Source organism: Sinocyclocheilus rhinocerous, unplaced genomic scaffold, assembly GCF_001515625.1.
Source record: "Sinocyclocheilus rhinocerous isolate Xijiao unplaced genomic scaffold, SAMN03320098_v1.1 scaffold257, whole genome shotgun sequence".
In the NCBI taxonomy this organism is placed as follows: Eukaryota; Metazoa; Chordata; class Actinopteri; order Cypriniformes; family Cyprinidae; genus Sinocyclocheilus; species Sinocyclocheilus rhinocerous.
In genome coordinates, this window is record NW_015634026.1 from 715,276 (window position 1) to 734,953 (window position 19,678).

Genomic DNA, 19,678 nt, shown 5'->3' on the forward strand with positions numbered 1-19,678 from the left:
AGTCAATTTTTCTATTCAGTATACAGTTATGGGTGGCTTATGATACGAAGCCACGCCTTTATCCAAAACCACTCCCCCAAAGCCACACCCTCCACCTGTTTTCAAAAGGAAGTGGCCCACCATAGATGCCCAAGGTCAGCATTCACCTTGAAGCCATTCCTGTTGTCCCTCCCCCAAGTTCTTTACAACAAAAATAATAATTTCATCCACAACATACTTTAGCAAAGCCCTCCGCCTTCTGTGATGCTTTCAATATTTCCTGACATGCTCTATTAGGCCCCTTAATGTAGTATTATAACAAACACAACTGAGATTGGCTACACCGGCCCCCCATCCGTCTGCCCGCGTGTCAGCAAGTCAGAGTCAAACTAAGACGGATGGAGGCCTGCCTCCACCCCAGCTCCTGACCAATGCCTTGGGGCCTCTCCACTTATTGAAATGAACTAATGTAGATTCAGACTGGACAGGGAGGGATATCTATCTATATCAACCTGCAGGAGACAGAAATGTGTGTGTGTGTGTGGCGGCTTCTTAAAGAAAGAGTTGGGTTGCTGCTGTGTCTTTGTAATTGAAAGCAAAAGAGAAATAACCCGGTGGAACATTAAGCAGGACGCTCGCCTCTGGACACGTCTAATGCACTCATTGAAAGGTGGACATAAGGAGAGATGTGAAGCATGAAGGGGGCAGGGGTCATACAATGTATATCTGTAACACTATGGGTCATTTCATTTCATATCTTTGTTATTTTTTGCTTTTGTCATTGGAGAAATAAATGGACACATGAAGACGTAGAAGTGAAGTATATACCTTGTCAAAACTGAAGATATGTTTTTGTTCTGATTCGTATTGTCGATGAAGATACTCTTGTTTTGTTGCTTTTGTTATGTTTTGTTGGCTCTGAAAGAACACTATAATAATATTAACAACGACAGCAGTAGCAGCAATATCAAAAGTCTTGCCGTTTGCAGTGTGTGTTGTGTTGGAAAACTGAGGCGCATTGATCTGTGGTGGCGTTTTTAATCGTGTTTCAAATTGATTGTTTCATTCATTTTGCATCAATTCAATTTGATCCTCCAAGGTTGCATTTGGAAATACATCAAAACGAAGTTTCCTTAAGATATAGATATATTTGACTTATTAAGGTTCATTAAGTCTTTATTTAAACAGTTCATGTGGCCATGCAGGTCAGAAAATTTTTAAATGCTTAATAAATCAGCTTTTTTATTGTTAAAGCAAATATACCAGCAGAAAGGTGAATATTTGGGTCTCTGATTCGGTTTATGAGAAATAAGTGCCGAGAAATGAATTGAGAACACAAAAGAAGATCAACATTGATTTTTTAAAATGGGAATTTAAGTGACAAATTTATCGACTGAAAACCACAGTTGGCCAGGCGAAAACATGTTTGCTTCAACCAAATCTTAAATGAATAGTTTATCCAATGTGAAAGTTCTGTCATCATTTATTCACAGTCATGTCAATCCAAACCTCTATGACTCTGTGGAGATGTTTCGCTGAATATTGCAAGCTGTTTTTCATACAATGAAAGCATAAGTTAGACCAGAAAATGGACCAAAAAAGCAGTCCATACATCTTGTTCACTACATTGTTTAAGCCATACAATATCTTTATGCAAGGAACAGACATTAACTTGTAAACATGGCATATTGCATATTTGATGTCAAACTGGTGATATGTGTTTGCTTATGCCAAGTATTCCAAGTGAACATCTTCTTTAGTGTTCTATACAGAAGAAAGAACATCAATCTTCTAAATAAAGGTGCCAAAGGTGGGTTTTTACAGTGATGCTATATACGAACAGTTCATATAAGAAAATAAAAAATTTTTCCACTGTAAAGAACCTTTTGTGCAATGGAAAGGTTGCATGGATGTTAAATGTTCTTCATGGAACCATCAATGCCAGTAAAGAACCTTTATTTTTTAAAAGTGTACAGGTTTGGAACAACGTGAGGGCAAATAAATAATGACAGAAATGTCATATTTGGTCAACTATTCATTTCTTTTCAGTTTTCAAGCCACTTTTCTGATTCCGATCGTGTTATAAATACATATGTGACCCTGGAGCACAAAACCAGTCTTAAGTCGCTGCGGTATATTTGTAGCAATTGCCAAAAATACATTGTTGTATCAGGTGCCTGAAATGCTGTTCACACTTCACTGGCATCCACCTAGACTCTCTGTACATGAATTATGTACAACAAATTATCTCAAAAAGAGGAAAAAAGTGCATGTGTAGGCTCAAATATCCTTGACCTCTGCTCCCACATCTCTTCTTCCATACTAATCGGGTTTTCTTAGACCTGCTCCATGACCCAAACCTTGCAGTGCAACTTCATACAAGTCTTATTATTATCAACAGCGCTTTGAAATCCATTTCTAAAAATCACACAGCCACATGAAAGACCAGGATCTATTACAAACAATTTAAATATACAATAGAGAATGACTTGAAATCTGCATTTTTATTGCCCTCTCTTGACTTGCAGCATTTCGTTTGACTCCAGCTCATCGTGGCCTTTTCAAAAAAGCAGTCACATCCACGGGTGGTCTCCTCTGATTAATCTTCGAATCTCGAAAGCGCATTAAGTTGTGATTCATTTCCCACACAAATGCGGCGAGTTACACACTATCTTGGCTCAATAACCTGCAACTAATAAGCCAATTTATGATAATATACCATCAGCGAACACTGGCGGAAAGTTAATTTTGCCCTCGGAGCGAAATAGCGAGAGTTCAGGTGTGACTGCGGGCTTTGTTTATAAACGCAGATATGCAAATCAGGCTGTTGTTTTCCTTTGTATTATTGCTCGTCAGGAACAATTATGTGGGAGACTAGAATGGCAAGTACCCTCTTCCTCTTTCAGGTGCTTTTAATGAGGATGCAACACTTGATCTGATAGAGAGCGTTTAATTTGGGAAAGGACTGTTGAGATGTTTCAAGCTGTTTGCAAACCGGCCGAATGGGGTTGGAATGGATATCACATTTTTTGAAGCCAAAAAGCAAAATAAATATAACCAAAGCTGTTCTGTTCTCTGTTAGTCTATAACCGCTTAAATAATTGTATGTTTGTCAATTGTACATCAGCTTTCTAATTAGCTGAGGCTTATGGGAGGTGTAATCTAAATATCTGGTGTTATTAAAATGCATTAGCTTTAATTAAGCTTGTGTGATACTGCTTACTGATACCGATAGTGCAATGTCATTTATTTGTGAATAATCTGGCGAATTCATTTGAGGGGCTTAGCAAATCAGTCTATCTGTGGTAATTATGGTGTATGAACGATATGTTTAATTGACGGGGCTGAGTTGTTCGCTGTGACATTTCCCTCAGGATTTAGAAACGGCTCTGCCGTCAGAGCGCGGGGTTCGGCTCTGGCAATCAAGCAAAATTGACTGTCAACCAGTGACTTTACATGCATAGAAGTGTCTGTTATAGGAATATGATGGCATTCAGGGTGTTAACATAGTCTGACAATGAAGGCTGGTAAAGGGATAGTTCAGCTAAAAGTGAAAATTCTGTCATCGTTTATTCACCCTCATGTCGTTCCAAACTAGACTTTCTATCTTCAGTGAAACACAAAAGGAGATATTCTGCATAATGTTAAAGCTTAAACACACCATGAAAGTAATCTACGTGACTTTATTTTAGGTCTTCAGGTCTTCATAAAGCTATCGTATAAAGTCAGAATACTTGGAATATAGCGCAAGTACTACTTTTATGGTACATTTATGGTCTTTTTTGTTGTTTTAGAGCTTGTCTGTAACCATCCTCTTTCACTTTAATGTAAAAAAGCAGCTTGAACATTCTGCTCCTTTAGAGTTTCATGGAAGAAATAGTTGCATAATATTATACTGATCAAATATTTGAGGTCAGTAAGGTTTTTTTTTAATGTTTTAAAAGAAGTCTGTTATGCTTACCAAGGCTGCATTTATTTGATTAAAAATACAGTAACAATGGTAAAATTGTGAAATATTATTACAATTTAAATCAACTGTTTTCTATTTGAATATATTTAAAAATGTAATTTATTCCTGTGATGCAAAGCTGAATTTTCAGCATCATCACTCCAGTTTTCAGTTTCACCTGATCCTTCAGAAATCATTCTAATATGCTGATTTGCTGCTCGTGAAATATTTCTTATTATCAGCATTGAAATCCAGTTTCAATATCACTGTTGATATTGAGGGTTGAATTCATTGATAAATAGAAAGTTGAAAATAATATTTTTGAAATAAATGTCTTTACTGTCACTTTTGATCCATATAATGCATCCTTGCTAAATAAAAGTATTAATTTCTTGCAAAAAACTTACTGACATCAAACTTTTGAACAGTTGTTTAGAATATCTTTAGATCTTTAGATTTAAATGCGCTCATTTTGATGCACATGTACATCTTTTGATAATTCACTTACTATTGAATCACTTTATAATGGGAAACACACAAATCTTTTCTTAGTTTTTTTCTGTTCCTCTGAGGTCCTATGAGTAATCTTCCAGAACCAAATCTCTTAGAAACAAGAATTGCTAGAACTTACAGACTGAAAACAATTGTCAAAATCCTAAAATATTTTCTGGATGGTTCCTAGCATTTCTTGCACCTTACAGTGAACTTTGTTTCAACTATTGCAGCTAGAGTTAACAAGTCCGCTTTGCCATGTATGCAAATTAAACTGTATATTTTTAGTGACAGTCAGTTGTTTTAAATCATAACATGTCATCCTCCGGTGATCGCCAGCGTGCAGAAGGCATCCCGAGTGTTTTCGTGGCGGGACGGTGACAAGTACCAGTGCAGAACAATGACAAGTGGCATTTAGGGATGTGTTTGCAGCGTGCTACTCTGGTAATTAACATCGTGCAACCTCTGTGCTTACAAAGCATCGCTCTTAATTAGAGTTATGATTGCAGTAGGGCAAAACCAGCGATCCTTGCTCAGGATAATGACTGCTGTAGTCAGTGTGGCAGAAGCTTTATTGTTTGCACACTGGACTTCTGACATCTGGGATACAAAGCGGCACAATAGAAAGCCGGCGTTCTTTGTTCTTTCTCCTGCTGATCCAATCAGAACGGGCAGATAGAGCCCAGGCGTCTTCCAAATGAGACCCGCTCTCTGCCTGAGCGGCACAGACACCTTTGAATTGAGCAATAATGTGGAAAACCTCCTTTCAGTTGAAGGATCACACATGTGTCCTACATCAAGATAAGCGTGTGTGCTGTAGTGAATGCAGCTTTTGAAGGTCGTCTTTCCCACAATGCCTCTGTCTATAACTCATTATATCAACGATTGCGACAAATTATTGGTTGTTTTGTATGGAAGCCTGTTTCCGTTTATTTTTGCAAGGTCATATCTTGCAATTCAGAATTTTGCTTTTTATTTTAGTTTTTATGAAGTTTATATTTCACCATTCTCATTTTTTTCTTGCAATTCTGAGAAAAAAAAGTCAGAATTGCGAGATATAAACTTGCAATTCCAAAAAAAGTCAAAATAGCAAGATATAAACTCAGAATTCTGACTTTTTGTCTCACAATTCTGAGTTTATCTCGCAGTTCTGGTTTTTGTTTCCACCACAGAATAAAAAATAAAAAACATAATTGCAACTTTTATCTTGCAATTGCAAGTTTCTATCCCTCAATTCATACATTTTTTTCTGAGAATTGCAAGTTTATAGCAATTCTTGCTTTTTCTCGAAAGTCTAGTTTGTCTTTTTTTTTTCCTCGCAAAAAAAGAGAAAAAAACAAATTCGATAAAAAGAATTGCGAGGAAAAATTACACTAAAAAGTCACAAAAATTGCAATTATGTATTCATTTTTGTATCCTGTGGCAGAAACAAGCTTTCATAGTTTTGTGTTTGGCTTGCGCTTTGAAATGTTTCTCATGTATACCTTGTTGTGGATCTCAAATACGCCTCTCTGACTTACAGCCGTAAATCAAAAGTCATTTATAAACGTTTCGAAGGCTTTAAAGTTTCGAAATAGCATGAAATGTTCTTCCTGGAGCTTTTAGTCAAATGAATTGTCCAGTAGCGTCTGTCTTGATGGAGGACGGCTCTTAACTCTGTCATGTTTCCCCCTCCTTCTTCTTGGCAGACAGTTGGGACTAATTCATCAAATTTAGCTTGCAGACCAGGGGGGCCCACGGTCTTTCTCTTCTCCCCGCAGGATATAATCAGCTTTTAATTTCTCCACGATCCTGCAGACCAAATGACGGATAACTACGGTCGGTCCCTTCGGTGGCCGGGCCTGTCTGCTTCCTCGTCGACCAGGAACGCTCTGTTGCTTTTGCAGAAAATTAATCATAATTTTGGCTCGGCCTGCAGCTCTAATAAGAGGCTTGCGTGCACAGACGCCATCACATCTTAAACATAATTTCCCCAAACATTTCCACCAGGGATACCCAGCGTGTCTTGTTAACCAGGCTTAACAAATTTTTTGAATAAATGACGTTGTGCTATAAATATATATGAAGAGGTTGGTGGTTTATCCAGTTCATAATCGATTTCAGTAAACACAAGCAGGGATGTTAACAGCATGTGACTCATATTTCCATCTCTGAAGATTATGGAGTGGTAGAGTTAAATAATGTGTTGTTGGAGCTGTGGTGCAGTGGTTGGTGTACATGCTTGTCATTTAAAAGCTGTTGAATCAGGATTGAAGCCATTCTGTCTCATGTTTGCATATGATCTTTACCTTACTTTCCTATCTACTCCCCATAAAATAAAAGATGCACTGATATTAAAAGACAAGGTACATTAATCAAAGAATAAATATGTAATAATTAAAAAAATAAGAACACATATAAGGGACACGTGTATATGGCGAGACAGATCCTTTCACTGTTCAGCTCTGAACTGGCAAGCAATCCCAGCTGCAGTGCTGAACCGATTTCCCATTGAGAGTCTCTGCATTATCCTGTCCTCTCATGCATTTGTCTTTCGTGGACGACCAGCCTTTTTGTGGGACGTGAATGAGTTGTGTGTACATGAGTGTACATTGTATTAGGGATGCAACGATTATAGATTTTGTTGGTATGATTATTGTCTGAGAAATAATCACGGTTTTATGATTATGATGATATTATGCATTTATTAATTTCACAAAATTATTAATGTATAAAATCACATGGACACTCTTTAGATATTAAAGTGTTATTTATTGCTGCCTTTTGAAACAGAAATAACACAGTAACCAATGATACAGCACAAAATAATAATAATAAAGACAAACAAATGTCCATCTCTCCAATTGGAATTAAAAAGGTGACCTCTGCTCTGTAAACATCCATGTCAGTATTTCCATTTTGAAAATAACTAATGAAAATAGATCACAACAGTATTTAGTGTTTTCAGTTTGTACATTCTTTACATTTCTTTTGGACCTGAGGCAGAGAACTGGAAACATGGTGAAAAAAAATCTTGTTGGTTTTTGACATGAATAATTCTGTAAAAGGGATAATTAAATAACAATTAATGTGTTAGTGAAGTATTATTAATATAAGACTGGTAACTATTTATCCCACAGGGGAAATGATTAATAATGAGGGGAATAAGCTGAACTATTATTGTAATCAACTGTCATCCATACGTATTAATTTTAATACTTTTTTATAATAATTAATATGATTTTACATGTGGCCTGAGAAAATCATGTCTTATTTTGGTTTGTGAGATCGGAGATCGCGGTACGCACACATACAAACATTTAGGAGGACACAAACTTGCTGTGAACCCTGCCCCGCGACTTTCATTAATAAAATAGCTTAAATATCGAATTGCTACATTATATTCATCAGCAACGAGGGGGGTAAAATCACTGTTTAAGTAACTAAACACACATTTGTAGAGAGACGCCCTGACGCAGGTTCACACACACACACACACACACACACACACACACACTTCTCTCTCCGAGCCGTAGCTTTGCGTCAGTCTTGCCTTCACGTCGTGCACTAAAATAGTTTAAAGCAGTGTATTCGCTCTTTAGCAGCAGTTTTTACGGCAATATTTAAATGTCATTCTTGGTGTACCCAAAATAGCCCCACACTATCGACTTCTGTCATTTCTCTGGTGGAAATAAAGGATCGCTGCTTGGTTCCTCTGTCGTAGTTAATCTAGTGTGTGTAGTAGCCTCCGTGACGTGTCTCTGATAAGCACGGCATTTTAAGTTGGTGCACCGCTAGTGTAAATTTGTTTTCGTTTTGCGCAAGTTGCAACAGTTCGGTTCCGTGCAACAGAAACACTCTGTGTAGCCGAGCCTTTACGATTAATCAACCGTGCAGTTTTAAAGCGCGGTTAATTGTGAAACCGGTTAATCGCTGCATCCCTACATTGTATAGATGCAATAATCTAGAAATCACAGATTTGGAACAACCAACTTCTCTTGCTATGGCTGCTATTGGCCTTCATCTGGACAACTTGCTGTCGGAGGGTTTCAGTCACTTTAGAACGGCTCACCATCTTGCAAAGTCAGTGAAAACTAGAACGTTAGACTGCCAGTTAAATAGGGATTGTCAGATAATTAAGGAAATTAGCACCAGGTACCAGATTAACACTAATAACTGGGAGGTATCTGAAAGTAAATATTATGCACTTGCTTCTTACAATTTTTAATTGTATTTTAAATCCACTGCTAAGTGAAAAATTGTAAACCTTATCATTCGGAAAAGTAATTGCACACTTTCTCTGAACAAGTTGCACAATTCATGTCCTCAGTGCCAACAGTTAGGCTACATGCCAAAGTGTAGTACTTACATATAGGTTTTTTTTCAAAGTATGAACAGTAAAGTAGATGCTTGCCTTAGCAAAAACACTATTCTGTTTACATAGTTTGAACCCTAGTTAAAACTCTCTCAGCCAGGTTGACATCTCCGACCTTGGTTTTGTAAGCAAAGGCCTGTCACCATGTTAGGTTGCACTCAAGATTCATAGCGCATTGCCCTTCTTCCATCTTTCTCTGCACGGTCCTGCGAGAGCGTGAGAAATGTGTGCTTGAGAATGAGAATGAGTGTGTGTGTGCTCGCATAGCATGTGCAAGCACATCATGATTAGTGTGTGCTCTCCTGCTGGCCGACAGGAGCTAATATACACTGAGAGGAAGAGGCAGTGCGGCGCTCCTGCAAAGCGAAGCTGCAGGTTAATCCTTTTATTGTAATGAAGTGACAGAAATATTAATGCACTGTAAACACAGGACGTTTAAACCCTGTCCGTCATCTTTACGAGGGTAGAGCTGCGTGGAGGAAGCCGAACGGCGCCATCCATAACAAACATGACATTGACTCTGCAAAACAGCTGAGCAGTCACTTAAGGAGATTGTCCTCACGTCTGCGGCAAAGCCTCGTTCTTTCCTTTTCCATTGCTTTCTCACTTGACTGCATTCACACAATGGATACCGACGGTGTGTTTGTAGTATGTAATGAAGCCTGCTATCCGAATTCGTCTATTCAACAGTTTTTTGAGGGGCAATTTTGCCAGAAGACTAGTTGTGGCACATGATTCAGCAGCTCTAGCGCAGAAGCTTCTCCCACTGCCTCCAAACTCATCTCCATGCACGCTGCGGCGCGAGCTTCACTGGCCTCACATGCTGATAACGGATTACAATAATCGAAAGGCTGAATGTCTGAGCATGAAATTGTGTTTGTACAAACAGTTTGATATTTATTCAGAGGGCTTGTTGGAGAGTGTGCATGGAAATTGAATGCCAGCATCTTGTTTAAGAGTTTTACTACATCGTACCACTTTAGTTAGAGCATTTTTTGGACATGTTAAAGGATGTTACAGATTCTACTGATTAAATACATTAAAAACAATAAGTTATAGTATATTTGAGAGTGAATGGTAAACATTAAAAAATAAATAGTAAATGACCCCTGTTGCTTTCTTCGGGTTTGGGCAAAATTAAGAATTTAATTGAATTTATGAATGTTACTTGAAATTGAATTGGCCAGACCCAACAAGATTTTGACTTTCCAAGAGGAATTTAACATCCCCCCCCCCTTCATTCATACTCTGATGAAGAAAATCAGAGTATTCTGCAAAAGCATTCTAGTTTTCCACTCAGTTTTTTTTGTGTGGCTTTTTTTTGCTTTTATTGTGATAGGAAAGATCAGAACTGACAGGATGCGAAGTGGAAGAAAGAGAGGGGGGCGGGGATCAGGAAAGATCCTTGAATCGGGATTTGAACTCGGGATGCCCGTAGTAGCGCAACGGCACTGTATGTCGGCGCGCTGCCTAAAAGGCTATCCGCCCCTCCTGAGGACAACTTTAAAAAATAAAATAAAAATATTAAATATGAAATTTAATAAAAATGTTAATTTAATATTATTGAATATAAAAGCTTCTATATGTTCATAATGTATATATTTATACTGTATATATGTTTATAATATCTTGTTTGTGTGTGTGTGTGTGTATGTATATATATATATAGTGTTATATATTTGTATTTACATATAAACATATTTACACACATTTTTTCATATTCATTAATATTAATACACTGAATTGTATATAACTATATATATATATATATAAATATCTTTTCATATTTCATATTCATATCAATATATTAAATCAGTTTTAAAGATTTTATAAGTTTATATTTATATTTGTTTGAGCATCTTGACCAGTTTGACACAGCAACATTTACTTAACCATTGCTGTGGTTTTGTTTGTTTCTGTCTGTTTGGCTGACCAATCATCAATCTTTTTTAAATTCTGTTTGGTGATGCAGAAATGACAGACGTTGCCTTTAAACTACCTCCACGTCTTTATCTTGAATAGCTCAATTCAAATTCAGTAATATTAAAGGCGTTCTCAATTAAAGTGTCCAGCTCTGGTTATGTTGAAGTATTTGTGTTTGCCTCTAGGCCATGTCTCCTATGTGATTAAATGATGCCCAATCCAAACAGCCTGCTTTCAAATTAATGAACAGCGAGGAGGAACGGCCAGTGGAAATGCAGCGCTGGAGGTTTTGCTGAAATGCCTGGAAATCATGAACAATAGGCGAATATGTGCTTACTCACTGTCCTGGCTGTAGTCCCGGGGGACGGCATCTGCATCGTCCAGATAGTGCACAATGTAGCTCTAAAGCATGAACAAGTAATGAATACGTAAGCGTGCCACTATAGAATGCTCCGCTCCTTATGGCTTGCATTGCATTGCACGGCTGTCGGCTGTCGGCGCATTGCATTATTCCCTCAAAAAGGTCCCGGTCAGGCTAACTGAACCTCCAGCCACCTTCCCAATAAGCACAGTGGTCCATGGGGAAAAGCCAGCGCTGGGCAAAGATAACGATAGCGATATTGTGCATCTCTGTTTTCTTACCATTTGGACCATAACGTAAGTGGAGGACGATTTAGATTTTTAACAATCGCAGACTATCGTCTGCATCGCAGGATCAGTCTCCTGCCATGTCTATTCCATATCTTTCTTTGTTGTCTCTTTCCTTCCCCTCCCCAGCTCTCGTAGCATCTGGCTCCCTGGGCTGAAGTTACAGGGAGCTCCAAAGGCAGAAATTGGAAGATGAAAGGTGAGAGATTAAGCTGAAAGGAACAGTGGGTGTTGTCAGAGGTAATTTGAAGTGCATTTGATTTCTCAGAGCCCTCTGAACACTTCCCTGCAATCATTTACCTGCTATATGCCTCCACCTTTAACACGCCAGACGCCCCTCGTGAGATGTGAGGAGACCTATTCATGTGGAAATGGTGTCATGTCATGTTGGAAATGAAAGCAGTGTGTAAAAGAAATGACAGTTTAGTCGGTGTCAGCCAAACCTCAAAACAGTACATGAAGGGTCGGGATGGGTGTTGACTTTGTTCACATCGCCCACCGCAACAAAGAAACTCCAGAAGCAGAAGAAGAAAAGAGACGGGAACACCAAAAGACCCACATTTTCTTGCAGAAAGCACTTCAAAACTGAAATTTCTGAAATGTTTCTGTGTTCTTTCCATTTAAGTACAGAGTTGAGTCGGTGAGGTTTGGGCCTGGTTGTGGACTAGTGATTGACAGATAAGGATATTTTTAATGGGCAATTCCAACGTTTAGCCAGCAAGATGACCGATATAATGTCGAGACAGGGTTGTTGCCATGATGAGACAAGCAGGATATTTTGAGTACTTTTTGGCTCCATTTGGAACACTTTGGGTTAAATTAAAGGTTCATGGGAGATTGCATATTTTTTCACCACTGTTAGTAAATAAATAAATATTAATTAATAAATTGTCTTATTACATTTATTTCTTAATGATTTTAAATTAACTTTCAAGGACTTTTCATATTTTTACCTAACCTTTTATATGTTCCATTTATAATTTAATTTGATGTATGTAACTTAAAATATATTTTATACTTTAAATAAATTAATTTATATAATTACATTTAAATGAAATAATAATAATAATAATAATTATTATTATTATCATCATCATCATCATCATCAACATTATATTCATTATATTTATTATTTATTGAATTGTCTCTACATTATTTTTTTATCTATCTATAAATCTTAACTTTCTGGTACATTTTATTATTTTTATATAACCTTTTACATTTTATCTTTTAGATTTTTTTTATTTAAAAAATTAAATTTAACTTAAAGTATCTTAACTTTAAATACATTTTACCATGCATTTAAATTGAATTTATTATTATTATTATTATTATTATTAATAATAATATAGATTACATTTATTTTATTACTGTGTCTTTAAATAACTTTCATATGGATTAGTGGTTAACATAACATAAGTTATATATTTAAATTTTTTCTTGTTGTTGTTAATATCTGATTAGATTACATTTTAGATTTTGCATTTTATTACAGTCTCAACAAATTAACTTTCATATGCACTCGTGGTTAACATATTTCAAGTTATATATTTACATTTAAAATAAATTTGAATAAACAAATATTAAATATTATTTATAATGCATTATAATGTTATATCCTGAATATCCTATTACACAGTGTTTTTATTTATTTATTTTATTTTATTATAATTTTTTTTTTAGTGAACTCCTTTAAATGTTGATCCATAGTGATCTGTTATCCAGATGAAACTTAATGGATGACTCATTCAAGCTGGAATTTGACACGGCATCTTTCTCTAAAATGCTTCAGATTTGCATACATGTACATACATTTCTTGCTCATAAATAAGTATGTGTTTGTAAAGATAAACTGGAGAAAAGGGTAGAAAACCGATTTTTGTAGGCTCTGGTCTGTTTGTTGCTGATTGGCCCAATTCATGTGCATGTAATTTGGAAAGAGGAGGTCCTACACATAAATCTTCCATTATCTTCAATGGTTGTATTCATTAATCAACAGAATTGAATAATTACTCTTAGCTGTCTCCTCTGCCTAAACTCATTGGCGTAGAGTGTCAGGTGAGGAGGCCATCTTGGTGCGGCGCACCTCTTCTGCCCCGCCGACAGTGGCATCTCACCGCTGGTAATTGGGTGTTTATCTGATCGCTTGTGAAAGACGCTTTTGGCTGCCTATCTGACAATTATCTGGAAGAATTCAATCCGACCCTCCTCTGTCCACCACGGAATACTTGGAGGAAGCGGACCTGAGTGTTTTATGAATGAGGGAACGAGGAAAAAAAACGCAAGAGCTGAAAAATAAATGCAACTCTTACTCGACCGTCCGGTTCATAGTAAATGCGTCTGTCATCATGGCATGCAAATTATGCAATTGTTAGGCACAACAATTCTATCAGGCTGCCAGAACACTGGGGGAAATAAAGGATGATAAGGTACGAGTGTCACAATGAGGCGGCCGGTTGCTCCAATCAGATAGCAGAGCTCTCTGCCGCCGTTTCAGCTCCATGGCCAGGAAATGGTCCAAATGGAGACAGGGAGAATGTTTACTGTGCGTCATACGATAAGAAGAGAATAAAGCCTTTCTGTCAACAAGCTTACAGTGTCTACCACAAACAAGCCATTATGGCTAAAGAGAATTATGAAGTGTCTTTGAAAAGTAGAGGTGTTTATAAAGTGAATTTTGAGTATGTACCTTTGCAATTTTATATATATAATTTTTTTTATTTTTTATTTTATTTTATTTTATTATTTTATTTTATTTTATTTTACATTTGGCAAGTGTGCAATGAATCAAAAGCAATTTGGGTTGAGCAAGATAAATTGCATGACCAAAATGACATACCCTAAAAGTCATTTTATATTTCTGGATCAGTTGTGTTTTGTCATGCATTCATATCATCTCTGAAAAATATTATTGCATCCTAAGAATGTGATGCTAATGCTTTGATTTTGGGTTTCAGATCAGACTGGGCTAGCACACAATCTGCGCTTGTATTTTGCAGATGGTTGATCAGAGTTACCAACAGATTCATTTTGAACCAACAGGCAATATTCCTACTGAGCATGAGATTTCATATCAGCCTTGAGCATTGATCCAAATAAGTCTGGTACATGAGAAAATGGGTTTTAATCTTTCAGTCTTCTGTATCACAAAATTCACCTCTTTACATCTGATTGTCTATTGACACCTGACTGAAGATTTTGTGTTTTGATTCAATGCATTGGTATTAAGCAAAAAGATATTGAGGGATATTTTCAAGTTTTTGTTAATATTTTGCAATAGATTTTATTTTGTATATATATTTTTTCACTTTAATTTTAGTTTAAAGTTTTAGTAATGTTGTTTGTTTTTATTTTATTTTTATAATTTTATTTATTCGTTTTATTTTAGTACTTCAAGTTAAACTAAATGGAAATGAGAAATAATATAAGTAAAATAAGCAATAAATATTTTTTGTAATATTTGTAATATTTTTTGTAAAATTTTTTATGCTTTTAGTTTACTATAATAACCTTGCAGCTAGACATTTTATGTCAAACTGTCGATGATTTACTGAATCATTGATTATCTCGTCCAAAAATGAGTTAAGTAGAAATTCCCTCCAATTGAATTCCTTTGTTTTTCTCTTTATCTGTCCAGATTAATCTCGGAGACATCCAGGGATGCCATCTCTCTAAGAATGATGCAGGTCACATGGTCAAGCGCCAGAGTCCTCATCATTTTCACCTTGCTGCAGTTTGTCCAGTCTGAGCTTTCGGAGGGTCCTTTGGTTCCAGGTAAGCGTGCATGAACCCTGTGTTTTGTGTTTTATTCCTAGATTCTGTTGTGGATTCCCAGGTTATTCCCAAGCTATGTGACAGACACATAAGCCTACTAATTGCACCTAAACTTTGAAAAACCCAGTTATTTTAACGGGAACACTTGCACAGAAGGATCTTGACTTTTATATTCTGCAGTGCAGGCTTATGTGCCTTTCCCATGTGGCTCTGGTGTGTGTTTCTAGTCATTTGATGAACTGTCTGTTTGTGTGATGGACACCATTGTAGGGATTGTCAGATCAACCGTTTCACTACTTCAGGTGAATGATGAATAATGTTAAACAAAAGGAGGATTTCAAGATAAACGGCAGACATCAGTCATGAGCGACTGCTGTCTTCTGACTGAAAGGGATGACTGTTCTTTTATCATGGTTTTGAGAATTGAAGGTGGTGCATTAAATTTTATGAGTCATATTGGAACCACTGAGCTTTTAAAGGGACAGTTCACCTCAAAATCATTTACTGAGCCTCATGTTGTGCCAAACCCATATCACTTTCTTGATTTAAAGGAGAGTTCATTTTTGTCCTGGCTGTTCTTGTCCATATAATGAAAGTAAATGGAGACTGGTTCTATAAATCTCCAAAATGACAAAAACGCACAATAAAATTGCCATAAAATAGTCCATACGACATTTGCAGCATATTCTAAGTATTATACATTTCAATTTGACCAAATTAGACCAAATTATAGTCTTATTTATAGTTGTAGTTTATTTTTTGCTCACTAAGGCTGCATTTTTTCATCAAAATTTTAATCAATTTAAAATAACTGTTTTCTTCTGTAATTTATTTTAACATGTAATTTATTCCTGTGATGCAAAGCTGAATTTCCAGCATCATTACTCCAGTCTTCTGTGTAACACGATCCTTCAGAAATCCCTCTAACATGCTGATTTTCTGATTATTACCTATGTTGAACAGTTGTGCTGCTTAATATTTTTGTGGAAACCGGGATACGTCCTCCCCCCCAGGATTCTTTGATGAATAAATAGTTCCGAAGAACAGCATTTATTTAAAATAGAAATTCTTTGTAGAATTCTAATTTTCTTTACTGTCACTTCTGATCTATTTGATGCATCTTTGCTGAATAACTTTTGAATGGTACTGTATAAAAAAAAAAATCACACTTACACTTACTTAAATCACACAATTGTATGATTCACAAAAGAAAAAGTAATGTGGGTTTGAAATTACACGAGAGTGAATAAAGGAAGACAAAGATAAATATTTACTGTGTGGGTGAACTATTCCTCTAAAACTTCATTTAAACCCTTTTTTCCCATCTTGTACACTTTTACCTAAGGACACCTGAGCGAGCATGTCATCAGTTTTTTCATCGCTAGCAGCATATTGTACGTTCCCTGTAAAGCGTAGTTTATTCATCATGACCGACTTCTGCGACGAGCTCTCTTTAGCCCTCTCTTTCTCCGTTTCTAGCCTTTCTCTCCCTAATTCACATCAGCCAGGATGATACCTCCCCAAATCACCCTGTTATTCAACCATTTTCCTCTTTATTGCTTCACGCTCCTTTTATGTAATATGATACCTTCTCCTCACTTGTTTACCTTCCCTCCTTCTCATTTCCCTTCGTTCCCCCTCCTTTCCCCCTATTCCTTTTCCTGCTGCTTCAGAAACAATTTACTTGTCAGCTCGGTCTGTTGGTGCGCGTCTCTCTGGGTTTAATGTTCTTTTCTGGTGTGCCGTTGGAGGCGGCTGTAATTTCAGTCGCGAGCAGGCGTGCGGTGATGCCTTTTGCTCGCTGCGAGCCTGCATTGATAGCTGGAGCCCGATATAGCAGCGTTAATGAACAGGGCTGAACCAGGCACATCCTGCCCGAAGTCCAATTCACTCCACCTGATGCGTTGATCAGGAACCGCCGCTGAGCTGTAAACAGATGCTGCAGCTGCACAATGAACAGTGTGCAGCTGAGCATGATGGGTTGCATTCTCTAACCACCTGACAATCTCAGAGTTTCTTTGATGAAACTGGTGTCGTGTTGTGTGATGGCTGTAGACTAGATATAGACGCGCATTTACACACCAGTGTACATCTATGATCTCAGTTCCTCTGACCTTAAAGTCAATATGAAATCAAAATAGACTCTATTTACTTTTTTAAATACACATTCCTGGTCTATTTCAAATGATTCATTGCTGCACAGTACTCTAAAGGGGAAAAATATGTAATCTTTAATCAAAATATAGTGATCTTCTCTTCCTCTAACCAACCAATAATAGCTATATAGACCTTGTTTTGAGCAAATTTGTATTTGGCCTGGCTCATTCTAGTGTTTTTTCTCCCTTACAAACCAATCAAGTCCAGATGGATAAAAGTTTTTTTTTTCTTTTTCATATTGTATATGTTTCGTCATTCATAAATTCATCACATTTCAGAAATAGATGGGTTGTAACCATTTTTGCTGACTTTAAGAATATTTAGGAATATTAAATGTGACCCTGGACCACAAAACCAATCATTTTCACCAGGGTCATTTTTTTATTACAATTGAGAATAAATAAGCTTTCCATTAATGTATGATTTGTTAGGATAGGACAATATTTGGCCAAGATACAACTATTTGAAAATCTGGAATCTGAGGGTGCAAACAAAATCTAAATATTGAGAAAATCGCCTTTAAAGTTGTCCAAATGAAGTCCTTACCAATGCATATTACTAATCAAAAATTAAGTTTTGATATATTTATGGTAGGAAATTTACAAAATATCTTCATGGAACATGATCTTTACTTAATATCCTAATGATTTTTGGCATAAAAGAAAAATCGATAATTTTGACCCATACAATGTATTTTTGTCTATTGCTACAAATATACCTGTGCGACTTATGACTGGTTTTGTGCTCCAGGGTCACAAATGTTCAGTTCACTATATTTTGAAAGCAAATGAATAGTGTCACTCCGATGCTTTTCTCCAGATCTTTTCACTGCGTTCACTATGGAAAATTTTACTGTTGCAAATGTAATATGAATGAGTGGATAATTTGTGAACAATTTGTTCTGTTAATCTCAACAGATCAGTTATAATGGATATATTTGGAACTATTTGGTCTGTTCTTTTCAACAAATTAGTTGAAATGGTTCACTTAACAGTCTGAATAATTGTATTGCAAATAAGTTATTTTCTGAATCGACTTGTGCCATTGATTCACTTTCCATCAATATACCTTTACTAGTACTCATGTGGGACTATTGGCTGTCAAACACCTTGCCTTTTTGGTTAGCCAATGTCCATGTTGGGCCACAGGCCTCATACAAGCAACTCAAGTTTGAGTCCAGCTCATGTTATTTCTCAATCCTGTTCTTATCTGTTCTCTGCACCATTTTCTGACTTCTACCTCATACTATAAAAGTGGCAAAAAATTATGTTACACAAAACTGCCTCTGTGCCTGTATTTATTGTACAGCTCTCTGGTAAACTTGATTCTGCTTGGTCAGTAACTGCATGTTGCGGTCAAATATTTTATTATATAATGATGCTAATTTGACTGAAATACACAATTTCTTATATACAGTAGCTTTGCTAAACACAGCTGTAGTAATTTACTTTCTCTTACCTCTCTTTCTTCTCAGTTAATAGAACAATTTTTTACCTCAAATCAATGTTTAATTTCCATTTATATATTTATTTGGTAAGTAACTGCAGGTAAGTACAGTCAGTCGGTCATTATCGCCAAATAACCTCCTTTATGGTGATTAAAAACCCCTCTGCTTCGCATCCTGATCATCCTTGTCAGATTTATTTGGGGATAATGACTGTCTATCTGTACATTATCCCTTATATAGGCTTGTAATCTGTTTTTATATCTACACCTCTATATGAGAAAATGAGAAAAGGGGGCTTGAAGGAGGAAAAAAAAACAGGTGGACTACGGGTCATTGCTAGATATCTGACCGAATGTACAACACAGCAGATTTGGTAGCTGTGCATCATGGGAGCAGGCACTTGAAGGAGCCGTGCGCTTATCCTTCATGTGCTGCTGACAGCAGCACTTTGGTCTGCATATGTTCCGTTGCCCTACCACACCAGGACGCTCCGTCAGTGTCCTACCCTCGGTGATTAAATATGTAGTTAATACAGCGCTATAAGAATATTGAATTACGCCACAGCCGCTGTGACCTTTTTTGAAATTACAGGGCCAATTGTGCGAGACGACCGCAGCACTTTTTAACAGGTGCCGGCCAGAACACAGCCTGAAGGAGAATACATTTGCACCGCTGTTGACCGGCCTGTACTCACTGAACGCCACTGAATCACCAAACAGCAACAATATCACTGCAGTACTTTCCTGTTTATCACTATTTATTGCCATATCATTGTAGTCCCTATGTTTACACTATATCACTATAGCTCCCTTGTGGGCCTTTTACCCAAGACTGAATGGTCCTTTTTCTTTACCTTGTTCTTGTGGTAAAATACAACTGTTACTGCCTTACCTGATGTTTTTAGATAAGATCAGTAAGCGATATATATATATATATATATGTATATATATATTTT

At 36.7% G+C, this 19,678-nt stretch overlaps 1 protein-coding gene across 1 annotated transcript in view; it reads left to right on the forward strand.

The window, feature by feature from the left end:
* Positions 1-14,995: 14,995 nt before the first annotated feature.
* The window catches only part of LOC107745216 (roundabout homolog 1-like), a 270,426-nt gene continuing 265,743 nt past the window's right edge, over positions 14,996-19,678 (forward strand). The window contains exon 1 of the mRNA XM_016559072.1: positions 14,996-15,119. Coding sequence (XP_016414558.1) covers positions 15,023-15,119 — 97 coding nt within the window. The 5' untranslated portion in view covers positions 14,996-15,022. The remainder of the gene's footprint in view (positions 15,120-19,678) is intronic.